Source organism: Dacryopinax primogenitus (assembly GCF_000292625.1).
Source record: "Dacryopinax primogenitus strain DJM-731 SS1 chromosome Unknown DACRYscaffold_1, whole genome shotgun sequence".
NCBI lineage: Eukaryota > Fungi > Basidiomycota > Dacrymycetes > Dacrymycetales > Dacrymycetaceae > Dacryopinax > Dacryopinax primogenitus.
Genome location: NW_024467198.1, coordinates 940,917 through 961,091, shown reverse-complemented (window position 1 = coordinate 961,091; position 20,175 = coordinate 940,917). Strand labels below are relative to the sequence as shown.

At 51.1% G+C, this 20,175-nt stretch overlaps 7 protein-coding genes across 7 annotated transcripts; 3 read left to right on the top strand and 4 right to left on the bottom strand.

Annotated features, from left to right (window-relative positions):
- Positions 1–499: 499 nt before the first annotated feature.
- On the bottom strand, positions 500–1,367 carry DACRYDRAFT_19501 (ribosomal protein L6). The gene is made up of 3 exons (XM_040771538.1): positions 971–1,367; positions 706–919; positions 500–654 (listed from the first exon to the last, which is right to left on the bottom strand). Exons 1-3 carry the CDS (start codon positions 1,229–1,231, stop codon positions 554–556), a joined length of 576 nt encoding a protein of 191 aa, XP_040633163.1. The 5' UTR covers positions 1,232–1,367; the 3' UTR covers positions 500–553.
- A 357-nt stretch (positions 1,368–1,724) lies between these two features.
- On the top strand, positions 1,725–4,327 carry DACRYDRAFT_92340 (uncharacterized protein). Its single transcript, XM_040777062.1, has 7 exons — positions 1,725–2,035; positions 2,346–2,606; positions 2,664–2,813; positions 2,865–3,379; positions 3,430–3,625; positions 3,674–3,913; positions 3,965–4,327. The coding sequence occupies exons 1-7, from the start codon at positions 1,757–1,759 to the stop codon at positions 4,238–4,240; spliced, it is 1,917 nt and encodes a 638-aa protein (XP_040633162.1). The 5' UTR covers positions 1,725–1,756; the 3' UTR covers positions 4,241–4,327.
- A 168-nt stretch (positions 4,328–4,495) lies between these two features.
- Positions 4,496–6,912, top strand: DACRYDRAFT_19499 (MFS DHA1 sub-family). Its single transcript, XM_040771537.1, has 10 exons — positions 4,496–4,580; positions 4,634–4,832; positions 4,884–4,927; positions 4,991–5,057; positions 5,107–5,125; positions 5,176–5,237; positions 5,288–5,594; positions 5,645–5,780; positions 5,827–6,267; positions 6,319–6,912. Exons 1-10 carry the CDS (start codon positions 4,520–4,522, stop codon positions 6,432–6,434), a joined length of 1,452 nt encoding a protein of 483 aa, XP_040633161.1. The 5' UTR covers positions 4,496–4,519; the 3' UTR covers positions 6,435–6,912.
- Positions 6,851–8,228, bottom strand: DACRYDRAFT_26545 (DUF803-domain-containing protein; the record flags this gene model as incomplete). Its single annotated transcript, XM_040774286.1, has 5 exons — positions 6,851–6,967; positions 7,020–7,186; positions 7,243–7,399; positions 7,450–7,587; positions 7,644–8,228. Coding segments are annotated over 5 exons (1,164 nt in total), but the record flags the coding sequence as incomplete, so codon positions are not given.
- Positions 8,229–8,390: 162 nt separating this feature from the next.
- DACRYDRAFT_112999 (uncharacterized protein) lies at positions 8,391–10,221 on the top strand (the record flags this gene model as incomplete). The annotated part of the gene is made up of 4 exons (XM_040769545.1): positions 8,391–8,663; positions 8,713–9,048; positions 9,098–9,206; positions 9,256–10,221. The coding sequence occupies 4 exons, from the start codon at positions 8,391–8,393 to the stop codon at positions 9,990–9,992; spliced, it is 1,455 nt and encodes a 484-aa protein (XP_040633159.1). The 3' UTR covers positions 9,993–10,221.
- Positions 10,222–11,377: 1,156 nt separating this feature from the next.
- Positions 11,378–12,302, bottom strand: DACRYDRAFT_45479 (glycosyltransferase family 32 protein; the record flags this gene model as incomplete). The annotated part of the gene is made up of 2 exons (XM_040774647.1): positions 11,378–11,969; positions 12,022–12,302. Coding segments are annotated over 2 exons (873 nt in total), but the record flags the coding sequence as incomplete, so codon positions are not given.
- A 4,086-nt stretch (positions 12,303–16,388) lies between these two features.
- DACRYDRAFT_103207 (uncharacterized protein) lies at positions 16,389–16,789 on the bottom strand (the record flags this gene model as incomplete). Its single annotated transcript, XM_040767727.1, has 3 exons — positions 16,389–16,505; positions 16,558–16,614; positions 16,673–16,789. 3 exons carry the CDS (start codon positions 16,787–16,789, stop codon positions 16,389–16,391), a joined length of 291 nt encoding a protein of 96 aa, XP_040633157.1.
- Between the last annotated feature and the right edge of the window lie 3,386 nt (positions 16,790–20,175).

Here is a 20,175-nt window from a genome sequence, read left to right as displayed (position 1 = left end):
TTTACAAAGTCTGTCCGATGTCACCAGTGTCCCAGGAGATCGTGATCAGGAAAGCTAAGGGTTGGCAAACCTTACGTGCTACTTTCAAGCAACACCTGTCTGGAATTCCAGAATCGCCAGAATTAAACTTGCACTGTCTGTATTTAGCAATGGCTAGAATGACGTCTCGTCGCCACCTGAACGTCAAAAAAATTCAGGGTAGTTCCGATATTCTTGGGACTATCTTCCTCATAAGGGACTGTCTGGCCAGATCTGATCAGGTCTGCGGCAGATCCCGAACAACGCATCATACAGCGCTGTGAAGCTGGGAACGTTCGTGGGAGAAACATTCCCACAGCAGGGGTTCAAGGAGCTTTGGGTGGGTAGCCGCTCGATTCACTTCATCGTCCTTGCAAATGCCAAACAGGACCGGCCGAATGCTATGCTGTTGGCATCACGGGCCAATTGCACGGCCCAATGGCTGAAGCATCCAAGGCTAGGAACATGAACCATATGCATAGTCATCTACATACACATGGGGGCAATCGACCTGAATCCTGATGAACAGCACCCCTTACTCGGCGACAACAGTGGTCTTCTCCGAAACGTAGATGCCGTCCAAGAACTTTCGGATATCTTTGTTGCGCACCCGGCATGCACCCTGGATTGAAGCAGCTATCACAGAAAGTGAGCAATGCGCTGGGGAAAGTCGCTCAAACCACACACCAGATTGCGAAACCATCTCAATATCGTTACCCTGGAGAATGAGCTCATCCTTTTGTGCCTTGGACTCCTGTATTGTCACACCCTCCAGCATGGCAACATGTCGGACAGTCTTCTCGCCAAGGAAGTTCCGGATCTCAACAGAGGTTTCACCGTTGGCGATGATGGTATTGATAGGGAAATGGGCGTAGACGGCACGCATTTTGTAGAGGAAACCCTGCACAAACCAATCAATACAATGGGATGGGTTCAAGAGACAGTAACGTACCTTCGTGACTCCAGTGATCATGTTCTCAATCAAACTCCTGACTGTCCGCAAGCAAGCAACATGTTTCCTGCCCCCTTGCCACACTTGTAGGAGAACACGGGAGGCCTTGGACGTCTTGACGAGCACGAGATCCATGTTGATGTGACGGACATTCTTCTTGAGTGTGCCGCGAGGACCAGTGACAGTGATGAGGCGGGACTTGATGTCAACGGTCACACCCTCCGGGATGGTGAGTTCTTCGGTGGAAAGGACGTCGCGCATCTGGTTGTTCGTAGGGTCAGAATGTGTTGTCCAAGACAGGCTGCCAACTATGGTAGAGACCACGTCCATCCACCCATCCACCGATCCATCCACTCCATCCCACAGCCTATACTTCTTCCAACACCACACTCCGGCGTCAAGACCTCTCCCACGCCATCTCAACGATGCAAACAGAGATACTCACGTCGAATGTTTTGGTGTCGGGACCGTTGTTGGCGTTGAGGACGACCTTTTGGGCGACTTTCTGGGCCCTTAGAGGTACGGGATCAGAATTGGGTAAATTGGTTCCTGTGCTTCCGCAGCCTGCCCTGAGCAACGGGATCTATTGGTCTCGCAGTGGCGGTTACGTTTCCACAGCATCCCTCAGCTCCTAACCACCACCTTCCGCAATTGCATTACTGCAGTGTGCCTGACTGTTCGTAAGAAGCCGTTCGACAGAACACAAGATTATTTCTTTCCTTTTGTCTGCTCTGCTGCTTGAGCGGTTTGGAAGGTCAGGAGCAAGTTGGCACAACAAATCAACTAATGACGGCTGCGATGTACCAACATCCTGGATATGGGCAGCCTGACTACCCTCAACAGCGATACCCTCCCCAACAATTTATGCCCCAGCCTGGTGTTCCTCTATATGCACAGTATTATGCCTATGATCCTGCCGCGTTCTATGCCTTTTACCGTGACCAGCTGAGGCAGCTTGTGCAGAACTCGCGACCGGTCATCCAGCAGCTTACACAACTGGCAATCGAGAACTTGGGACTTATGGGGCAAGTGGTCACCGACAGTATAGCGGACTACATACGGAATGTGAGTAATTTCCATACAGCGTCTCCCTTCGCAACGCGTTGCCGCTACGTCGACTGCCGCACCTATATCATGCGTAGCTCGTTAGATAGCATAGTCATACGAAACAATATTGGCAGACATGTCTGCGATCGTAGCTCAGTAGAGAGCTTTCTACATGCCCTCGCAGCTCACCCCAGGCACAAAGCCGTTTGGTGGTTTTCTGCCTGATGACAGTTCGAGTGGTTTTCCCTCATTGAGACGCATGATTGGCTTCCACGTTGCACATCGCCTGCGTAAGTATCGGATCAAAAGCTGACCCATTCTCGTCTAGGCACCTGTACCAGTCAAGCTTCCGGCGTTCTATCTGTTGGATAGTATCACGAAGAACTGTAATCCTTATGTCTCCTTATTCGCCCCTATCGTCAAGGACCTCTTCTTGCAGGCGACGCGGACTGTCGACCCTCAAACCAGGCAGAAGCTGTGCGAGATGCTTGTGACTTGGCGCAACGGTGGCCCAAATCAGACGCCATTGTTTGGAGACAAGGTGCAAGTCGCCATTGAGAGAGAGATCTGGCCCGAGTCCGATAGCAATGTGAGTCGTGTCCGTCGCCCGCTGGGTCGTCGCAGCACATGCTTACACTTGTGGAAGAGATATGGTCGTCGTCGACACGGACAATCATGCCCAACTCAGTCGCAAGTTCTTACTGAGCTTGAGGTGCTGTTAGCTCTGAAGGAGAAAGCGGTGCAGGATACTCCGTATGATGGGGAGTTACGCGGGCAGATGGACGCCTTATTCCAGGTACGTTAGGTCAACTTTGTCCCTTCGATCTCAGGCTGATGCATTGAGCAGCTTCGTAACATGGTTCAGGCTTCTGGTGTCACTCCTAATGAACTTGCGGAAATCCTTACGAGCGTCAGATCTCTTGCTAAGAGTATAGGAGCACCCGCTGCCCCACCCTCTCATGTCCCTTCGGCCCCCGCAGTGCCTTATGGTGCTCCGCAACAAGTGCCATTTTTCCAGTCCCAGCCCTCTACTACTCGGGCCTCCGTCATGCACTCCGACTTGTCTGCCTCATTGGCGAGCTTGGCCAAACTGGCAGCACCTCAGCCCGCTCAGAGTACTGCTACCACTGCCGCCGCTGCCCCTTCTGCTATTCCTGACATAAGTTCCTTGTTTAAGTCCCTCGTTGCCGCTGGCATCGTTCCATCCGCAGGGTCAGGCGCCGCACCGGCTGGTGTGACTTCTCAGGGTGATCAGAAGAGTGAGACGTCACCTGTGACTGACAGTGAATTGGAGGAAACATTGGAGTATGAGAGGCGTGTGCTGGCTATCGACATCAAATTGACAAGTGCGGATCTTATGAAGTGCGTCTACAACATGCTCACTCATGTGCAAGATACTGACCATTTCGCAGAGAGAGGCCGGAGGTCATTTCACTTCTGTATGATAGACAGACTACGCAATGCAAGCAGTGTGGTCTCCGTTTTCACGATAATGCGAAAGGAAAGAAGGCTTTCCAGGATCACCTCGACCAACACTTCAGACAGAACAACCGTACAAACCAACAGATGGGCAGAGGATACAGTCGAAGCTGGTTTATCGAGGCAGATGTGAGTAAAAGGTGTTGTCTTATAGGTTGGATGGCTAATTCGTTTCAGGACTGGGTACATGACGGTTTGCCCGACACAGGGGACCGGCTTCATGAACACAACGTCTCACGATCGGATGAAGTAGCCGCCAAGAAGAGAAAGGAACTTGAACGCTCATTCGTCGTCATACCTCCTGGAGAGGACACAAAACCGAGGTTCTGTCCTATATGCAAGGAGCAACTGAAGACGGAATTCTTGGAAGATGAAGAGGAGTGGGTTTGGAGGAATGCAGTGGAACACAAGTCCACTGTGCGTAGCTTTCCATCCTTGCAAGTAGTTCATTGGCTGAAACGCGGCCAGATATACCACGCGACGTGTCGTGCTGACGCGCTTTCGGCCACACTGGCGAATCGCTTGAGAACGGAGACCAAGGGTAGCAGCAGGGCTGTGACGCCAGAAGGGAGATCTGGCACGCCGCAGTTACAGGTTGGCAATGTAAAGTCCGAGACCAATGGGTCAACTGCGGCGGCCGGTGCAAAGCGTAAGGCAGAAGATGATGATGACGCGGTTGATGTTCACGTCAAAGTTGAAGAGGTGGAACCACCATTGAAGAAGGCGAGGCCTTCTATTAATTGAGCATACCTCGTTCCATTAGTATTCCACGCATTCACCTAACAACCAACAATGTACTTTATATCAATGCAATGTCATCCTGTCTTGTCATCGTTTCCAATCTTGAAGTTGCTCTATTTTAATTGGAGGACAGATTTCTTTCGTCGGGTTTACCCCACAAGAAGATGGTACAGCCTCGATCAGGGTCACAACACATACATGGCTCATCACTGCTTCTGGCACGTCCATAAATGAAAGCCCCACCTTCATCCGATTAACACGAACGACTTTTCTGCACCAAGGATGCCGTCTATAGCACACGTGAAGACTGTGGTGGTGTTAGCCTTGATTGTTGATCTGCTAGGTATGCACCGTCCACTCACCTGGTGCCAAATCCTGACGCGGCTCATTGTGTAGCTTTCACCATACCGCTACCTCTCTTCCCTCGTATTATTGAGTGGTACACACAAAAGGAACTCGGAGATACAAATGGACTCCTTTACCGGACGCTGGCGTCCATCCGCTCATTACAGACTTGGTTACATGGAGGGGTGTTGAACTCGAGGCGACAGTGGGATGTGGTGCTGCTGGGCGGTTTTCTGGGATCTGTTTTCTCGTAATGTCATCTTCAGCCACCGGAGTGATGAAGACTCTGAGATTTTCACAGCGTACTACAGTTTGTCGTCAGCCCTTGGATTGGGTCGTTGTCTGGTGCGCCCACAACCCCCATATGCTGGCCAGCACTTTGCTGACCCAATCGCCTCATCTGATTAGATGCATACGGGCGAAAACCTATCCTCCTGATCTCTATGATTGGAAACATCGTCTCTGCTGTTGTCTGGTATGATGTCGTCTTTATTCACCACTTTTGCATGTTGATCAACCTTTAGGATGCAATCCACCTCGTTTGTACGTATCATCGTGTTGTTCTGATGGTGCCAAATCTCACCTTCGTGAAGACCTCATTTCTGCTGGCACGCGCCACTGGGGGGTTCAGCGAGGGAAATGTGCAATTATCTATGTAAATGCGGTCGAGTGATCCCTCGCTTTATTGACTGAATCACGAAACAGCGCTATTCTCTCAGATGTGACCGAACCAGCGAACAGAGCTCGTGCACTTGCTTTGGTCGGTCTTGCTTTTGCTCTCTGTTTTTCGACTGGTCCCGTCCTCGGTGCATACTTCGCCCAAAGGCCGTTCCCTTTGACGATCGGTCCATTCGCCCATGTCGATCTCAATATATATGCAACCCCGGCTGCGTTGACTGTTATCTTGCTGACTGTGGAAACCATATTTCTCGTCTTCTTCCTCCCAGAGACACGAGGGTATGTGTTGCCGAAACTCCCAGGCTCGTCGTCGGAGAAGAAGTCCCTATCTACAGTATGTGCTGACTGAGTGGTTTCAAACGTTTCCGTGACGTTTGCCTTTAGGAGGCCGAAGTGGACGAAGATACTGGGTTTGTACATGCCCCAGCTGTGACTGGCTCTTCCGGGACGGTACAGCAGCGACTAACCATTCTCAACCTCCTGCGCTGGACTCATTTCGCATTCCTCAGCGTATTCTCGGGTAGGTGATCAATGTTCCCCTGTGATCGGTTCTTACGATTGCCCAGGCGTGGAGTTCACCCTTACTTTCCTCACCTTCGACTTATTTGACTGGAACAATTCTCAAAATGGAAGGATGCTGGCTTTCATCGGTGTCATCAGTGCGTTACTCCAAGGTGGCTATGTGCGACGGTCGATCCGCAAGACTGGCGAAGGTGTTATGGCTCGCCGAGGTGTGATGAGTTGCGTTGTCAGCTTTGCCGTTCTCGCTGTGCTTCCCCATGCGGGTACTTCCGGACCCCGGATTATCTACGCAGCGGCAGTTTGCTTAGCCTACACTTCTGCCACTGTCGTGAATTCTCTCACAGCACTGGCGTCGCTTCAGTGTGACGAACCTTCCAATGATCCGTCATCGGTATTTGACAGAGATCCGCGTCTGCTGAAGGGCCGTGCACTTGGTGAGTTCCGATCAGCCGGACAGCTGGGCCGCGCGATTGGGCCACTGCTTGGTAAGAGTGCAAACTGCCAGTTCGGTATTATATTCGCTCATCCAATTCTAGCCTGCGCAGCTTATTGGACCGTTGGACCGTCTTTCACATACGGGGTATCCGCGTTGGCGATGTTCGCCCTGTCGTCAGCAATGCGTAGAATTGCAGTTAAACCGAAAACAGAATAGAATCACTATGGATGCAGAATAACGGAGTCCGTTGGTAATACATAATGCTATTTATCCATACAGATATCCAATGCCTATTGAACCCCATAGCCATCCTACACGACCGATAACGGCTTCCATAACCCTTGCGTGGCTCCCTCGATTGATCCACCAGATGTGCTCATCGCTCTTGATCTGGAGGGACCCCTGATCGGAATGGCTGTAGGTGCCGCGCTGTCTGTCGCAAGAAGTAAGTATTTCCCAGGCGCTAGCCCGAGGCTAGCTGAGGAAGTTCTGGAACGGAGAACGACAGGATTTGCAACCGGAATGAGTGGAGCTTGTTCTGATGGCGGCGTCATTACCGGTCGGGGATCTTCTTGCAAGATGACGCGTGGGCGGTATGTGAGACAAAAAACGCCGAGGAATGTTGTGGCACAGCCGTAAAGGAAGGTGATAAATCGGTGCAGTTCCATATCCTCGAAGTCACGGTATAGAATCGCAGATCCGACGATGGCGGAAAGATTGAAGAAAACGAATTGGGTGGGTATAACAACCTTGTGCAACGTCAGTCTGATAAGATCACGGGATGCAGGTGTAGATACGGACTTTGCCCTCGAACTTCTGCAAGGCACGATTGAGGTATTTGATCTGTCCGATTGCCGTTCCGGCTAGAACGACCAGGAAAGGGTATGTGATCCAGTCCCTGAATATTGGGAATCCTTTGTATGTGAGCATGGAGCTCACGCCTTTTGTCGATAGAACTGTGAAGCCTCCTAGACACATTGTTGAATGAGCCCCCGACATTGCCCAATTACATCGAGAAGCTCACCGAACAACGCACATATTCCAACATCAACCAGAACATGAGCTTTACCGTACTCTCGGTTGGATAGAATCATCAAAACAATAACAGAGACTATGTAGACCGCGGTGAATGCAATAAATCCTGGTTGCATGATTGCTTTGATGAGTCCATCTGGTGTAAGCTGCGTTTGGAATCAGGCAGTGTACCATGCACCAGAGCTGAAGAACGCACCCTGATGTCATTAGATTGACTGGATGCTACTACAGTCAAGGCGCCAATTATCGCAAGGGCAACACCAAACAGCTCAAGCTTGCGCAATCTCTCGTGCAGTAAGAGCGGAGCGAAGACACAATTGGCGATGAGGGCGACCTGAACAACAGTCATGCTCAGTCTCATTTAAAATGCGGGAGGAAAAAGTGACCCACAGTTCCTAATGGTGCAACAATGGACGCAGGGGCGTAGGCATAAGATAAGAAATTTCCGGTCTCTCCCACACCCATAAGCAAGAACCCGGTCCACCATAACTTGCTTGACAAGTAGTGACGGTCGGGCCCATTCTCCTGAACTGGGGCTTCGCCCTCTTCTTCATCATGCTCCGCAATGGATGGATGCCCGATCGAATCGTAGCGACGAATGGACGGAGTACCTTGTTTTAACAGACGAGCTGATGGTGAGCTCCGATTATCCGGTCTGTAGAAGGCCCGAGGTGCATGCCGGCCATTATATGTGCTAGGAGCGCTGAGGATGATCTTGGGCGCCTTGGGGCTTCCCATCGGGTTCGGTAGCTCCTCGGTCGGGGAGAATGTGGGAAAGTGCATTCTGCCATTCTCATCGGGTAAGGTCGATTCTCCATTCCCAATCGGTGTCGGTGTCTCCGTTCCATTGAACGTCTCCGCGCCGTCGCTGCCTCCCTCATTCCAGGTCCCGTTCAGTCTCTGATGAGCTAGCTTCTGGAGGTTGAGAGCAAGGCTGATGACCACATTGCCAGCGATTGCAACGCCAATTCCAATCCATGATATGGCACGGTCGGGCTCGAGATTATCGTCTAAGGCCATCGAGGTATCATGAGAATACAGAGGGCGAGGTGATGGAGAGAGGGCGCCGACCGGCTGCGCCCGTCCCTTATATCCTCGCCACCATTCGCCGAAAATAGTCATTTGTTCTGACACACCATGCCCACCTTTGCCGATCAATGGAACGCTCATGTTCCTGCAGATATCGTGCTCTCTCGACATGCAAAAATAATTACTATCTCTGGTGCGACCGATGAGGTTCGGGAAGTGGACGACGATGGACACAAATTTGATTGGTCTGGTGACTGCGAGATGGAAGACGCAGAAGCGCTGAATGTTGTCGACGATGTCAGGAATGTCAGGGAAGAGTGGGAACAATACAGGAGCAATGATCCAGACTACTGGGAAGATGCTATGGACATTGACTACGAGGTCAGCACCGGCGTTGAACGAGTGGAATGTGAATTGACGCTTTCTGTAGTCAACAGGAGGGCACGACGCCATAAGGATGGTCATCGATACAAACATCTTGTTGTCCTATCTTGATCGATTAAAAGAGGTTCATGACATTCTACGAGACGCTGGCATGCTCAACATGATTGAACTGGTTATACCTGGGATCGTCTTGGAGGAGTTGGACGCTCAGCACAAGCGTCCTCACCCCTCCAAACCGGAACTGCGGGAATCTGCTGGAGCTGCTACCCGATGGCTGTTGGGAGAAATTAAAAGGAGAAAGTCCGGAGAACCCTCCATGATTCGTGTGCAGAAGGATGGCGAGACGCATATCGACAACATTAGCTGGAAAATCAGCACTGCGGTAAGTAGGCGACATCTGATCCGCCCGTGCTCAATTAACGCCGGCCTAGAATAACGATGATATCATACTTGATTGCTGTCAATATTTTGCCAAGTCGGCGAACAAGATCTATCTGATGACGGACGATGTTAATCTTAGTACCAAAGCCGAAGCCAACGGTGCGACGATCGTTCCTTCATCGTTAGCTGGAAACTAACGGCGAGCCAGATATACGCACACTTAATCGCTACGACTTGCGCAGCGCGCACAGCTTCGTGGAGCACTTCGTTCCCAACGCTCTCACTATAAACCCGAACGGCCATCATTCTCCAAATCGTCAAAAGCAGAACGGGGTAAAGGGGAAGCAAGAGCATGACCACGCCTCCCATCATCATTCTCGTGCCACGGCTAAGGCTTCCACCAAGCAACACGCAGGTCCAAAGGACAACGTTTCGAAGACATCCTCACTCCCAGGCGGGAAACTCGACCGTCCTGCTCCCACTTTTCCTATTCATTCGGGGACAAAAAATCCCATGGAGGATGTAGACTTGGGGGTGCAGCCCGATCCTCCGTGCTCTCCTGGGGATCTCCATAAACTGTTTCTTGAATATCTCACCGAATATCTTCCCGCGGAGACTGTTAGCACACTCAGGAAACTAGAATCCGAACCGTCAAACTGGCAGTCCTGGTCTTCTAAGGCCTGCATAGAGGAGCTAAAGCAAGCACGGCCATCCAGGCCTCCCCCCGCACCGATCGAGTGGACCTGTCTCCTTGCCTTTTGTGCTAGACCAGGTGAGAGTGGCTACCGGGCGAATGGCGGGGGAAGGGGCGACTGGGAGAAGGCCATCCGTATGCTTCGTCTGGTTGGGGAGACATATGGTTTGTCCGTCTGCTTGGGCGATGCATCGCTCCAAAACCTCGAGAAGATGATGCTGTCATCCATGGGTTTGGTTGTCTCGCGATGAACTTCATCTGCCACTCGGAGGTAACTTGTCTTCTCATCTTTCACTTGTGCCTTTATCGACATACCACATCAAGATTAGATTTATCTGGCAATCACTGCATCTCTCTGGTCACATACCTGGACACGGCATTCTCGCATTTCTCCGATCACGCACACTGGACATGTCATCCCTGCATCATATTCCCATTTAGCACCTGCTATCCGATTTGTACGCGCAAGTCAAATAATCCAAGCATTCATGTCAATGATATTCCCATCTCTTCTAATATATCCTTGGTGTGGAGATGAGACGTTACGCTATAAGCTATGATACAACGCTACAGATACAATACAAAGTCGTGTTATGCCACGCGCTAACCATGATGATATACGCTTCTCCAACCAGCTCATCCGTACGATGAAGTTCGTAATAAAACGTCCTCCAAATGAAGAGATGTGCTCGCCTAGCTGGATCCAAGATTCTTGGCATGTTCATTCGATGAGACCCGTTGCTGGAGGTCGGTGCGCCTCCTGCGGATCGGTTTTGGTGCACTGCGCGACGCACGGCACAAAGCTCGGGTATCGTATGTAATAGAAAGGTGATAAATAGGTTTCGTCCCTTCTGGATGATCCAATCCGAGGGTTGGATGCTCATGTCGATCGGCTCCAAGGCGAGGAATAGCGACATCTCTCAAGTCTACCAGAAGGGGTTGGTTGGGCAGGAGTCGATCACCGCCACCATTCCTTCTCTCCCAACTCCTCCTCCCCATCCCCTAGCCCGTCATCCCAGCCACTATCATACGGCGGCGGACTCCCCACCAGCCCTGGCGAAAGCACTCTCCCCCCAATCAGGGGCACATCATCGTACCCAGCGCCAATATCATCATCTTCCTCGTCCGCGGTGTGCACACCTTCATTGGTGCGGGGACTGCTGCGGGGATGGGCCGGGCGAAGGATGTCCGGGAGGAGGAATAAGAGGCTGCGTTTTGTTCTACTTGAGGTTTTAGACTTGGAAGAGTAGGATCGGAAGGAGAGGTGCGCCAACACCCTCGAGGGCCTCTTAGCCCAGCGCGGCCGCTCGCCCTCTGCCGGCTGATCCAGGTCCATGCTAGATAGGTGCAGCGACCCCCTGCTTTCGGTAGGGGACGGTCCTGGACTACCGTACCAACTCGCGTACGGGCTACTAGTCGCCGAAGAGGGCAGGCTGAACGTCGTTCCTCCCAGTTCGAGGTGGCGGCCCGTGCTGTCCGTATAGATCCGGGGGAGGATGTCGGACCTGCCTAACCGGCGCCAGCGGCCAACAGTGGTGGGGCTGCCTAGCGCACGAGAGAGGGGAAGGGAGAGAGTACGATGTTTTGCCCGCAGCTTGAGGAGAAGTAACCGGGCTGCTCCGGCGACGAGGACGAAGAGTGATATGTACATGATCAGTGTGCCGTAGGAGCCGAGGAAGAGCACTAGGCCCGCGTCGTCCGAGTGCCAGGAGGAACCATAATAGTGCTCGAAGAACGCGTGGGGCGCTTCCTCCGGGCTCGCGTTTTTCCCGTACAAGCTCTTGGGAAGGACGCGTACTTCCCCCTCCAGAGTGCGTGGGTACCCAGAAACAGAGGTGTACAGCCCGTAGATGGAGCTGATGAACATCGGCCCTGTGGAGAACATGACCGTGGGGTAGTTCATCATCCAGGTATGGTCGAAGGACTGGAGGCTGTCGATCGCCCGTCGCATAAAGGGGTGGCGGGGTGCAGAAAGCATGAGGTCGTTTGACACGCCTACGGGGATCGTCTTAGGCAGGACGGCGGGGTAGGAAAGGAGGCGGTCGAGCCGCCGCTTGCAGCCGACGTCTAGGTCCAGATAGGTGCCGCCGTAATGGTACAGGACGAAGTAGCGGATAGCGTCAGCCCGCATGATGGGGTAGGGGTAGCCGTCGAATGTGAGCAGGAACCAGGGGTAGTGCTCTTCTATGAAAGAGCGGGAGGCGGCGTCTGTCCAGAGCATGTACGCGCTGAGCCTGGTGTTAGCTGGTGTTCTTCGAGAGGGAGGGACGAGAGGCGCACTAATCTGGCATGAGCTCCCTGCACCCCTCTGAGACGCTGGCCCATTTCTCGGGCAGCGTTTCCTCCTTCCACGTCTGGTGTAGTATCCGCGGTATCCTCTCCCCCGGCAGTGGCACACTAGAAACGTTATCTGGCGGATCAGGCCATGGGATGTCCTCCTCCGTGAGGTAGGCCGAAGCGTCGATTCGCAGGAAGAGGGAGATGGAGGTGAGAAGGATGGTGGTACCCAGCAGGATAGTGCCGAGCACGGAGAGGAGGATAAGGAGGGTGCGGCGGGTCATGTCTTCGTGATGGGCTCTATCGAAGTGGGGAGACGACCAAGGTGCAAACTTAGCTCGGAATACACTGAGCTGGTAGGTCTTCGTATCGTATTATAAGGTCATTCACTGGGGGCCAATGTCGTGAGGCATGAGAGAAAGTCTGCGGGAAGCCGTGCCAGTTCATGAATGAATAGCTTGGGAGAGAGTGACAGGGGACATAAAAGTGATGACGGTGCTGCGCAGAGAGTTCCCAGAGCTGCCGGAGTGTTGAAGGCCGAGAGATCGTAACGCATGAATTGATGACACCTGGTAGTTGGCAAGTGCGAGATAGCCAAGGGGTGAAGACGCCAGATAGCAGTGCCCAAATGCGGGAATTCCCCACAAGACCCAGCCCGTCAGACTCCCGCGGGACCAGCCGTTTGGATTATCACGTGCAGGCATTTGAATCGGCGATTCCGCAGTCAGGCACACCACGCGGAATGAAGCCACCGGCGTATGACGTACTTACTGCATTGTACACGGAGGCTCGAACGACCACTTTTCTGCATTCATTCATCAGCCAACGGTTGGGGTATAAGTGATCAGACCCAGACGGAATTACTTGACAGCCAACGTCAACTGTGCCCGTATCTCTGCCAGATATGCGGGGCGTCATCACCCTATCACTTTATCAGCCAGCTTATCGACGTGACAAGAACACGCGTTCGCTGGGCAGGCTGGGAGATTTCATTATGCGCCGATAAGGGGCTGGGATACAGCACCTGGATGTCAGATGTGTCGCTCACAGCACATCAGCAATCGTTGATCCAAGCGGCTCAGCGGGGACCGAGCGCACAATCAAATTTCGTGGTTCACTTCAGTCCTGATCGGCCCGTTCTGGCCTTCACAGCTCGGCTTTTCGCATTTCAACGCGTCATCTGCCGACGGGAGGGGGGATACACGTTCAGCACGTGCGAATATGTGTCTCGCGTGCACTGCTTGGTCTGGATGAGAATGTATTGATCTCTGGATCATGTCTGGGCCCAGTTAAACTTACCGGGTAAACTGGGCTGGGCGTTATATGCTGACCCCTTTGAGATTTCGTACGAGTCTTGTAATTAGGAGCCAAATCTTGTAATTGTTGTTGTAGCTGTAACGTCAGCCTTGTGGGATGCGCAGCATCTATTTCAAGCTGAAATGAATATATGACCACCCGGCCGCCGTGCACTGATCGACGGAGAATCGTTGAGATTGTCCCACCACAGGTCCGGCAACTGACACTCCGCAGCAAGCACGAAAATAGATTCAGACGTTTAAATGTCCCAGTCGACCGAGCTGCCGAGTCGACAGACGTGAACACAAAATACCACATGATCCAGTCTCCCCAAAGGAGGTGGCAAGAGACTACCGATCAGGAGGGTGAAGAGGTTCCGAGGGGGATTCCGACGTTCCGAGCGGTTGTGGTCTGTGCGCGTAAAGGAGATACGTCATGAAGTAGGCGCTCGTTCGTCATGTATCACGGGCTCCGTACAGCGGCTCTGGCGCGCGTGTTCTTGTCACGGAAAACGCGTTGGAGGTTTTAGCCTCGTGGAGTTATTTGATATGGTCAGTTTGACCAAAGTTCGGCAGATCTTCTTCAATCACGGAACGCTCATCCTACATATGTTAGCGCATCCATAAAGGGGCAACCGAAGAGAACAAACGATGCCAGTCAAAGTTATGTCGCCGACGTCTGTGGGATCCATACCGAAAGTGACTCCGAAAAGCAGCTCACGATGTGCAGACCGCTCTCAAATATTAAGACACCAAAAATGTTGTCGGTTTAACTCCGTTACGTGACTGAGTCCGATCTGAGGCTGGTGTATGATGACGGTGATATGGGGTATATGACGGTCCGTCCGGCTCCATTGGCAAAGAAAACGCGCCGTAATGTGCTCAACATTGACATCATCCCTCCTCGGCTTGCGTCAAGGATGCGTGTTGAGGGGACCACATCTGTCAACCGCAAGTAGGACGTCGACAGAGACTGTCTCATTTAATCAGAGCACCCATCTCAAGAAAACGCGCATTTTCCCAGCTTTGTGCGAGAGTAATAACACGAAAGAAAGGAAGGAACGCGTGGGGATGACCCGTCCCTCATGGACCGGAAGCATTCATGTACGGGAAGCAAGAGCTGCCACGTCTGAGGGTCCCTCACTGCCTTCCCCCTTCCTCATCACTGCCCTTGCCCATGGTCATCCCCTCACATCTTTGTTCACCTCATTGAACTTCCCTGCCAGCTTCTCGTTCAAAGATAAATCTGTTCTCTCACTGCATCACCCATATTGCCCAGCTACCACCTGCCTAGCTTTCAGGGGATACTGTCAACAGCTTAAGGCTTGCCTTCACCATCGTCAACCATTCCCTTCTTGCTTGCATGCTTCCCTCTGCCAGCATTCTCCTTCCTACCCCCAACACCTCATGATGCTCACCTGCAGGTCCCCTTATAAATCCTATGATACCAAAGGTGCATGGCAGCACCTCATTGCCCTTTTTGCACTGCTCACCATTTGCATAGGTTCCATTTAGCTCAAGTCACACCACAACATGTTTTCCCTGTGTTACCCAACAGTTCCAGGCATAGGGGAGATTCCAGCACTGTTCTGACAGTGCTGGATGCTGAAAAAATCATTATGTACACTCCATTTGTCCCCTTAGATAGTAATTACACTTTCCTTTCTGGCACAACTCATGCTGCCCTTCACCTCCAATATGTTTGCACCCTTGCTTGCACACATGAATGATTATTACACTAACTACCACATGAGAATCAAAGAGACATAGCTATCATACAGGATGAGTGAACTTAGTCATCCCCAGAGCACACGACGGCGAGCATGGTTCTCACACAATAGTAGACCAATTTGGTGCAATCAGCCACCATCTTCAGCCATTTCTCCCAACAACCCTTGTGGTGCTCCTCACCTTGCCCTCCAGCAGGGTCACCTTTGGGATCCTGTTGTCATCATCAGTGTCAAGCAACTCTCTTCAATAGCACACACACCACCATGGGGCCCAAATGGACAGCCTCAGACTCCCTTGCTACCAAAACTCATTTGTTCATATCCTGCAATCCAAGTCAGATTCACTGACCATCCCATAGATGCAAGACCAGCTTACTTTAGTCACCATACTCACACGTCCCCCCCCCCCCACCACACACTCCAGCGCTTGCATTCCACCCTTCCATTGTTCCCAAGTGAGACAAGCCTTCCTGCATATATGGAACTTTTGCATCAGCTAGCCAGTCAAAGATGAACTTGCCAAAGTCACCTACCTGGTTGAGATGGATGTCATCCCCACCATTATGCCCCGTGTTCTCCATGCCCTTACAGATCTATAAATGGGTGAGTATTCCTTTTGTTAATGATGCAAAGGTTGTTTCACATACCTGAACACATGCATTCCTCCCACCTGCTCCCCTGTCAGGGCACTGCCTGTTACCACCCCTGGCCACCCATTTTGCCCTAGGAGCAATGAAACAACAAGCCCCTGGAACTTCCTGTGCTGGTAACTGCCTTAGGATGATGGCAGTGGCCATACAAGACATTGTGCAGAGGACACCACAAGACCCCTGTGTCCAGACACTTGGGGTGAGACATAGCGGTGCTAAAGGCCCCTACTGGGAGTAGTGGGACGCAAGATGACACTTGTAGGAGTCTCCACAATTTATTGGAAAGGTTTGGGAGGCCTAGGGGTGTTGCTAGGACGTCTATCTGACACTTGTAGGAGTCCCCAGAATTTACCTGGGCTCCTGGGCTTCTGGTGAACACCTACAAGGTATATAAACAGTAGTACAGTGACACTGTATCCCTCAGATTTGATCTCTGAGGAAACTCCTTAGTCTACAAGCAGTTTCTAAGTCATCTCATCATCTTGAACCCCCTTCTACACACACCTGAACACCCTGCTCTCAGAAACCTGCCTTGACTCCACAACTCTTGCTACACTTTTCAGCTATTTATAACACTCCCTGGGACCCCCCCAATAATCCAGCTGGCCCTGGTGATGTGGATATCGACTAGTACTGCTGGTTAGAGCCGCTTTCAACCACAGTAGACCCCCCAGCACTTCATCTATTGTTTGGGATTAGTGTGTGGTGACCTTGCTAGACCTAGTGCCCTCACATCCCCCTGCATATATGCTGCCCGGGTCCCCCACTGCCGCTGAGACCTCTTCACCCTCCTTGACACTTGATCTGGTATTCTGTGTAGGTGTGAGTAAGCATACATACACAGTGACACACATATATGCACACCTTGCCATCCACCAAGCTCCCCTGTCTGCTCACATGTGCATGTCTGGCCATGGAGAGCTGCCATGTATCCGTAAATGTTCCACAAACAACTGACTTGACAATATTAGCTGCTTACCTGTGCTTCCTTTCCACCATCTTCCTCAGCAATGGGGCCCTTGTCCATGACCCTCAACATCACAGCTTCATTGCCCTCTTCAGCATGTGCAGTCCATCCATGCAGCCCTGTGAACATCTTGGAGAAGACTAGAACACATGTGTTATTAAAGATGATATGAAGATTAAAACCACTCACTTGCCTTGCATGATGTGGTATGTATTGTCCATTACTTGATGTAGTAGAGCAGTGTTGAGACTAATGTTATAAAGAATGATGAGGGTCAGAGTCAAGACCAGCAGTATGGGGTTTTTGTGGCAGCTGGTCTCCAGGCCCCTGCACAGCACAATCAACCCATGCATCCCTCCATTGTTACCCCTCCCTTCCCGCCCAAACTTCACCACGCACATTTATTCCTGTGTCAATATGTTGAGTATTGGCACACAAATATACACAGGTGTCATGTATGTTCTATGTGTGCAAATAATCAATCTGTGCCAGGGGATATGGGAGGTGGACTTTGCCCTGGCACTTATGACCACACCTGGTAGGGGAAGAAGTTCAGATGTATATGTTCACCAAACATTTTCTGTCTGTACTCACCCCAGCCTGAATCAACCCTGCAGGTAGCATGTTGCCCATCATGATATATATCCATTTCAATACCAGGGCACTTGCATGAGTAGTTGTGGCAAGTGTGAGTACAGTGAGGGGAGTGTGGAAGAGAGAGACAAGGGGACAGTGCTGGCAACCTGTGGCCAAATCAATTCTGGGCCAAGAGGCTGTGTGCTTTCTCATGTGCCAACTATCCACAGTTTACATAATACAAGGGCCACATCATCATCTTCCCCACTATGGGCTTTGATCCCCTTGATCCCTTCCCTCTGCTGACCTTGCAGGTTGCTTGTGTTGGATATTCGATTTGTTCCCCAATTGCCAGTCTGTCAGGGGACATCCCTAAAATCAATTGCAAACAGCTACATTCAACAATGATCAGAGCACTGTCACATGGCATGACACCCCAAATGACAGCCAATACTATAATCACCTGACTCCAAGAAGGACATATCCCAGAACATGAGATGTCAGTCATAGATCATAGGGGACCAACCAGACAAGAGACACGAGGTGCCTGCCCTAAGCAAGCTGTATAGTCAGCCACAGACTTTGCTTCCTTTTTACTTCCATACATAGATATATATAGAACCCTAGGTATAGCCCCTGTAGCTCTTTAGGGCTAATCTCTTAGGAACCCCATGGTCCAAGGTCATTAGGTTCTAAACACAAAGCTTTAATCATTCTAAATGTGCACACAACACACACACAATCATGCCTGTCAGCTGCCAATCCCCACTTACTCTATAACACCCCTGTCAATCCCTCTGTTTGTGAACAAACATTGAGGCATTGATTGACATATGACTCACTACTTTCTGATTTGCTCATTGCCTGTTTGGTTATTTGATCATCAATGATTGTTGGATTGTGTTGCCCTCACACAGTCCCAATCTTTAATCCTCTAATACCTCCTTCATCTTTCCCTCAGTCTCCCACTTCATTGACCTTTGGGCTCTATTTATGCATTGCACTTGGTTTGCTCTTGAAACTGTTTCCCAGCATATTTTGTACTACACATTATCTCATGTGATACACTTGTTCCTTATCCCGCAAGACCAGTTTGTCATTAGGGCATGGGGGGAAGCTGTGAGATGGTCTGGATTACCTCATCTGTCATAAAAACACTGCCAAAAATGGTATTAGATTAGCCTTATACAGAGGTTCTGTTCACTGCAGTGGGCTCTTCAGTCTGTCTGCTTGGCCCTCTGACACACTGTGCAGATGCTCTGCACATGGCAGTTATACCTGGTGCAGTCTCCACAGTGTGGAGGTGCCCCACTTCCTTCAGCCTGTCAATGGCTCACTGCTTTCCATCTAGTGAGATGCACTCATCCAGTCAACATCCTTCACATGGTCAATAGTTGCAGCTGACCATCCTGCATATGGAGGGCCATCTCCCCTCCCAGCCAAGTGAGAGGGCCACCCCTATATGCAAATGATGTCTGACTGCCTTTCATGATGGCATCTTGCATGCTTCTTCCATACCTCCACAGAGCCCCAAATTCCCTTAATAGGGCTATATTGTTCCAGTCAGCACACTGTCACAAGTGAAAGATTTGTGCCCATACCACTTCACACTGCAGGTGCTCACCCCATTCTATATTTTCACTCCTTTTTCGCTTGCATGCCATCCTGCAACAATATGTGCCTTTGGCATAAACTGCTGGACTGGAGACATGAGTCAGATAGAGGGCCACACTCATGCCTGGGTGCATGGCCTGCCACTCACCCACAACTGGAAACACATCATTCTGCCCCACTACCACAAATGTTACCCACTGAGCAGCATTATCAGTATCTGCATTAGCTGGATTGTCATCCTGCTCACAATGGGTCCTGGCTGCACCATGTCAACTAGCAACATCACGTTCGCCCCAGGATGGTACACCCCTGCAAAAATGCTCCGACCACTTAATGGTACTTGGAGCCATCCTGACACAGATGGGGTGCTGCTTTCTTTGGTGGTGGAGAACATAATCATCTAACATCCACCTCAATCCAATGTCTCTCCCACAAAGGCTCTTGCTCACCATCATGCCTGCCTTTGGTATGCAGATGTGGATGTACACTGCCATCCCTGGGGGGTGCAATCCCACCCAGACACTAACCCCTTCTAACAACAGCACCACTGGTATCATTTTGTACATGTCCTTGGTTTGATTACACTAGTTCCCTTTGCAGTGGTAAGGGGTGGATGGCAAGGCACTGTGGACAAATCTGAATCTGTCAATGCTCTGTGGACAGATCTGAATCCATCCACATGGGTCTGGATTGCCTCCAGTGAGCAGATGATTGATTGATTGATGGGTGTTGTACATGTCTGTCCATGGTCCACATATGACATTGACCATACACTTTATTTACATGTGTACTTCACTGTCCTCCACCGCCAGCCATTCAAATCCAGGCACCTCTTCAGTCCAGCCCATCTTCAAAACCTGGTGAGAGCTCATAAATGATGTCTTGCCCACAGATCCTGCTATGGGGCCATACACTCAATGCATTGCCTCCCAAGCCCTCATACACTGAGGAGCCTGCACATGCCATAATTGCTTGCATGTGTGGTAGAGGCTAGTCAGGTCATATAGGACTGGATTGTCTAATAGTACCATCACCACTGCCAAGCCACCCATCATGAGTCCTGGGCCAGCTGCCACCTCTGCCCAACCATCTGCCCAAGGGTCACCTTTCAATGCCTTACATGCTTGGAGAACCAGCCCTCCTAGCCATTCTGTCATCATGCTTTCCTTGTGTTCAAAGATAGGTACTTGCAGCGCTTGAACAAAATTGAATTGCAACTGAACCTTGTGTCCTCACATCTGACCATGCTTTGCTAGAGACTGTAGACCTGTCAGGGCACCAGCTCATTGCTTGGTCAAGAGACATGACTAAGCCTTTATGACATG